Source organism: Contarinia nasturtii, unplaced genomic scaffold (genome assembly GCF_009176525.2).
Source record: "Contarinia nasturtii isolate CC-2019 unplaced genomic scaffold, AAFC_CNas_1.1 Cnas_scaffold_2007, whole genome shotgun sequence".
In the NCBI taxonomy this organism is placed as follows: Eukaryota; Metazoa; Arthropoda; class Insecta; order Diptera; family Cecidomyiidae; genus Contarinia; species Contarinia nasturtii.
Genome location: NW_022199337.1, coordinates 1 through 6078, shown reverse-complemented (window position 1 = coordinate 6078; position 6078 = coordinate 1). Strand labels below are relative to the sequence as shown.

At 35.4% G+C, this 6078-nt stretch overlaps 1 protein-coding gene across 3 annotated transcripts; it reads left to right on the top strand.

Annotated features, from left to right (window-relative positions):
* LOC116347664 lies at nucleotides 1-3690 on the top strand. 3 transcript variants are annotated; one of them, XM_031778355.1, is made up of 6 exons: nucleotides 1-82; nucleotides 832-1145; nucleotides 1324-1707; nucleotides 1856-2617; nucleotides 2705-3473; nucleotides 3541-3690. In XM_031778355.1, exons 2-6 carry the CDS (start codon nucleotides 1038-1040, stop codon nucleotides 3666-3668), a joined length of 2151 nt encoding a protein of 716 aa, XP_031634215.1. In that variant the 5' UTR covers nucleotides 1-82; nucleotides 832-1037; the 3' UTR covers nucleotides 3669-3690. The 3 variants fall into 3 exon arrangements, with proteins under 3 accessions (XP_031634215.1, XP_031634213.1, XP_031634214.1); XM_031778353.1 differs by having other exon boundaries at nucleotides 1318-1707; XM_031778354.1 differs by lacking the exon at nucleotides 1-82 and adding an exon at nucleotides 281-705 and having other exon boundaries at nucleotides 1318-1707.
* Nucleotides 3691-6078: the final 2388 nt, after the last annotated feature.

The following is a 6078-nucleotide window of genomic DNA, read 5'->3' as shown; positions in this document are numbered from 1 at the left end:
TACGTGCATTTTGTATCGATTTGATCCGAACTTTCCACACTTGATCAGTCGATTGACAAATTGTTGAATCCAAGTCACCAGTGTGAGTAAACTTAATCATTTTACTACCGTGAAAAATATTGGTCAATTCATCAATAAAAAATATTATTTTTAATGAAAAATCAAAAATTGAATTACGTGCTTACGTGCAGTTATTCCTCTTGTTCTTATTGTGAAATTGATTTTTATTTCATAGCACGTAATACAAGCCATCTATAACGTGAAATATATTTAAGTAGTCCAATAATTATTTAACGTTGAACATATCATTTCATGAAAAAAGTAATGAATTTCACAATTATTCTGCAGTACATAATTCTGTTGCGTGGGGTGGTGAAATTCATTTCAAGCGGTGATACCCATTTTGAATTGGTTCCATTGTTCAGAGAAGAGAAACAGTTATTGTTTGGGCTCAAATTGAATACTCAATAGTATGCGTTATATCGTTTTCTTCTCTAAATCACTGCCATTGTTATCAATCCGAAGATTTTTGTATTTTTGTGTGCTGCATCATTTTGTGTGTGTACCAAAAAAGGAGATAGATTCTTGTTCTGTTGTCGCTCGAAAAAATTGAATTTAAAACATGTGTGTGCGTGTGTGCATATTTGTGCAGGAGATTTATTCATTCATAAATATGTATATTCGATATTTTTGTGTCTCAGCCAGGTATCATTAATATGAAAAGTCATTTAGTAAAAAATATCGATATGGATCAATGAAAATGTCTAAATATCGCCAATCCAATAGTATTCGTTTTTAAACTAAATCAAATGTGTGTGTTTTTTTCAATAGAAAAATGGCAAATCGTTACAAGCCGTCTCTACCAGCTGAGGGAGAAAAGAAAGATGAGATAACGACGATCAAATGTGCACTGAAATCAATAATTCGGCCGCCATACCAGCAGGAACTGATCGGCAAAATAACTGATCTAAGTCTACAGGCTACAATGATTTGCAATTTGGGTTCGTTGCTGTTCTTATTAGAGGTGCAAAAGGCATATGAACGTAGGCATCAACAATGGTGATTTCAGCTTCTTTGCCAATAGCGGGGAAGAAAAGATCAACACATGCTTCAGTCAAGTGCTAGCAAAGCACAACCCAACAAATGTAATTATACACTAAAATCAACTATGGATAACATGGATTTTACAGTTCTATTTTAATTAATATATTGATTTCAATCCAAAATTCATTTTATTTTCGCATCCATTCTAACTGATTTTTTTCTCTTTTTTCATTCCATTGTAATTTACAATTGTAAATTAATTTACTACCGAAGCCGAAGCCGAAAAAAACACCAAAGCCGAAGCCAAAGCCAGAGCCAGAGCCAAAGCCGGAGCCAGAGCAACCATCAAAGACTAAACGGAAACCCCGTGGACCAGCAAAAGAAATTCCACCAATCGATCCAGAATTCAAGGCAATTGTGGAAGGTCTTGATGAGGTCCATCGCTTTGATTGGCCCAGCAACAAAGATTTCGGTAATGGCCTCAAACATCTATGCAATCAATACATAGACAACAATGTCACCAATTCGCAAACACATGCTGATAAACACATAACTCAATATCTGAAGATGAAAGTGTTTCAGATGAACATAAATGAAGCCATTGAAGAGAAATACCTGCCAAGTGACATCGACTGTGTGGTGAAACTCATTCTCAAGGAAAAGGTATGTTGAAAATGTTTATTCAAATCATGAAAAGAACTGAGTTTTCAATGGTTCATATTGTTTAAGCTTACAATGGTTTTTTTTTTGACTCGTTGACATATTTTTTTAAAAATGAATTTATTCTATTTCCCTTGTTTCATTGAAAAAGGTCATCAAAGTGCCAGCTAGTGACCCAAATAAACTTTATCGGTGCGGAGTTTTGTATGACATCGTCAATAAGTTGAATGTGTTCCCGGAAATCGACCTACATGATCTCACGACCAATTCAAAAAATTGGTTCAAAGCTGTGCCGATGTATCTATCTATGCAACGCGAGATAGAAGAATTTAATTCGCTGCGAGCACATCAAGAGCCACCGAAGAAACGCAAAAAGAGAAAGCGCAGAAGACCGAAGGGTAAGAAACGACAGTGGATCATCAAACGAAAACAAATGCTCGACGATTTGGAATATCTACCGTGCATTCGCAATTTGGTGGTAGTTCCGATGTGTGATTTTCGGCGTACGCATTTCAAAATCGACTGTTCGAGTATGTATCAGATCTTGTCTTCTCAAAAATTGATTCCGAAACAGTTAACTGAAGACGGAAAACCAAGTGACAAAAATATTTCACAAAAGGTTTTCAACGAGAATAAAGATTACATATGGAATCAGTATTTTTATATGCGTAAAATTCGGTGGTTTGTGCGCCGCAAAAAAAAATTTGACTTTTCGATAAACAGCGATGGAATTGCTGTGTCTCTGCAGTATTCCACCAAAAAGAAGGAGACCAGCAACACACAATCGGGCACCAGTCGATTGGACATCATTGACATGTTGAAGGCGGGCAAATTCAAAAGATTGGGAGGTACAGATTCAGGCATGCGGAACTGGAATACCACAACAATACATGAAATTGATACTTGCAAAGAAGTATGTGTAGTATACTAAAATACAATGATGCACATTGTGTTTAAGTTCACTAATTATTTTTGTTTTTTTTTTTCGATTTATTCGCAGATCAACTTTGTTAAAAAGAGCAAGCAGTTCCATTGGGAGACACATCAAAACGTACGAAACGCAAAAGCGAAGCGATTCACGAAAAATTTCATCGAGAAAGAAAGACAAGATCGAGAGAATCGTGAGCTGTACGCAATGATGCCATCACCAAAAGGTTCACAGTGGCTGAGCTATATTAAGCATCGAGTTAAGATGACCAAACATGGAATCGAAGCTTACTCGACTGCAAAGTACACTAGACTCGCCTTGGACAAATACATTGGGAGCAACAAAGTTATCGACGGATTTGTGAACAAGATCACCAATAAGGAACCGACTCTGTTATTCCATGGTGCTGATGGCGAAGTACCACCTGATTGCCCGATAAGAATTAAAAAACACGTGCGGTGTCCGGGTGTACGCAAACTGATGCAGGCATATAAGAAGCGACCATACATTGTTGTCGTGCCGGTGGACGAATGGGGAACATCTCAAACAGACGCAAGATGTATGTGCCGATTCCAAAACCAACCCAAATCGGCTAAATTCAAGATGTGTCGGTGCATACCCAACGCCATAACACTGCTGCCAACCAAAATTGTGTCTAAGTTTGGCAAGACAGATACATCTACATATCGACAGTTACAACGCACATTGAACGGAGCATTTGAAATAGAAGAGGAGCTAATGTCAAGAGTAAAACCTTACTACAAAAAATGGCAATTAGACCTCGAATGCACCGTGACTTGGCATCGTGACGTCGTGGCTGCTAAGAACATTCTACTGAAAGGTAAGGATATTGATACACAATGTGATTGAATGATCGCAAAAAAAGATTCATTTTTTCGATTAATCAGGACTATGGACATTGCTTGGACTTCCAATACCTGCTGCAATCAACCGATATTGGAATCAAATCAACGCCGATGCCGCCGTCTTCGACGACGATAACGACGTGGACATATCCGAGCCCGAGTTCGAATAGCAGCCAACTAATCATCACAATACCATACAATAAAATAAAATAAATCATAAGTAACATTTGTTACGTAACTGCTATCCCGAATATGTGGGTTAGTTATGCACAAAAAAAGTCATTTCCCATTTGGTTGAGATGGCTGTGCGGGAGTACAAACAGAGCGTTTTTCCATTGTAAGTATCATTAGATTTTGAAAACAGTTTTTTGCTTCGGGAAGTGCTAACATCAATCGCTTCGTTGTATAAATGCCATTAACTAACATAGAATTTTGCCTACTTTAAATTAATAAATACCATTTTTCTATTTACAGATATGGGAAACACCCTAATGTACATTTTAATTAACTTCGATTTTTATTCAATTTTTTCACCGCCTCTATACCTAGGAGGGTTAAATGGTGTTAAACCATGATGGACCGTGATGGCCGACCTCAATAACCGTGTTAAATGATGTTAGATCATGGTCTAACACCATTTAACACGGTTATTGGGGTGGGCCATCATGGTCAAAATCCATTTAACATCTGCCGTGAATTGAGTTGTTTTTGTATATTTATCTCATAATGTACACGGCGGAAAAGTTCGTCTTACAGTGTAAGACTTTTTATTTTTTTATCTTTTTTGTTCACATTCACATTGTTTTTTTTTATATTTCTAAATAAATAAATCTCGTACAAAATGTAATACAATAGTCAATATATACAGCTTGCTTGACAGCAGATTTCGATAGGGACAACTAATGACATAGTCACAAACATGTCATTTATTGGTGTCCTAGAATTGAGAAAAAAAATGTTTTTTTCTTTCACTTTTTGTGCTCTAAACCGAGTATCCGAGAGTTTCATATAAACCCGCCTTGCAATGGCCAAATGACGCCTATTGATTCAATCACGATTGGTATTCGCTTAATATTCAATAGGTATCACATAGCAAGTTTATATGAAACTCTCGGAAACTCGGTATAGAGCACTCAAACAGTGAAAAAAGTCCAGATCGTGATTAAGATATGGAATGCGATTTTTTTCATTCTGATTTCTCCAGGTGATACAGAAAATTGAGTAGTATTTGTAAATCGAAGAAAAAAAAATTATTTATTTTTTTCATTTTTCGTGATTTTTTATACCATCTATATGGGAAGCTTGTATGAAAAACACGGAAGACCACTGAAATGACACTGTCGTCCGTATATATTTGGCGTTCGCCATTTCAGCGGTCTTCCGTGTTTTTCATACAAGTCGCGAAAAATGAAAAAAATAATTAAATTTTTTTCTTCAATTCTCAAATACTACTCAACTTTCTGTATCACCAGATGAAATCAGAATGAAAAAAATCGCATTCCATATCATCAAAATCGCGATTGGCATTCGGTCACTATTCAATGGGTATCACATAGCAAGTTTATATGAAACTCTCGGAGACTCGGTATAGAGCACTCCAAAAGTGAAAAAAATCCAGATCGTGATTTGGATGATAAGGAATGCGATTTTTTTCATTCTGATTTCACCAGATGATACAGAAAGCTGAGTAGTATTTGAGAATTTAAGAAAAAAAAATTAATTATTTTTTTCATTTTTCGCCATTTTTTACCATTTACATGGGAGGCATGTATGAAACACACGGAAGACCGCTGGAATTTTTTCGGCGTAAAAACAAGATCCCGATTGTTGAAAGGAAAAAAAACTATAGACAAAATTGAGAGCAAAAACACGACATATCCAGCCTGCGGGCAAAAACAAGTAATCGATATATTGTGTTTTTGCCCTCAGTTTTTTACAAACTCTTTATGTTCTAAAGAATTTGCATCATGTTTTTACGCTCAAGTTCTTCCATTTCGGTTTTACTATTAGGCTGTCATATTATGATGTTTAGGGTTTTTAGAGGAATCATAAATTCTTATTCAACAAAAATTATTAATTTTAGTTCTTCGATTCTCAATTAAATTTTCTGTGTCAACTAAACCAAAAAGGATGAGAAAATCGAAAAAGTATATTTGGTATACCAAAGTATTTTTCAAGTTTCAAACTTCTTGTTCATGATATTTGGTCCATATTTATTTCAAGCAAGCATACATAAATCACGTGTCTTTCTTTCAGAATCAAATCAGGACCATTAATTTTTGAAAAAATCTAGCAAAACTAAAATTCATTCGGAAATTTCTTTTTTCAATCATTCAGCCGAATCATGGGAGCGACGTGAAAAAACTTGACATCAGCGCCAGTCCCTCATAACTAAAAATGGTACAAATTCGCAATAAATCGACTTATAAACACGCTTACATTTTATTAGAAGAAAAATGAAAAATATTGAAATATTTTTAAATTAGTGCTTCTTTTGTTTTCAATGGTTTTTAATGAATTATAGAAAATATCAAATGTGATATTTGTTGTTTCGATATGTTGAAAATGTTGTATTGGTTG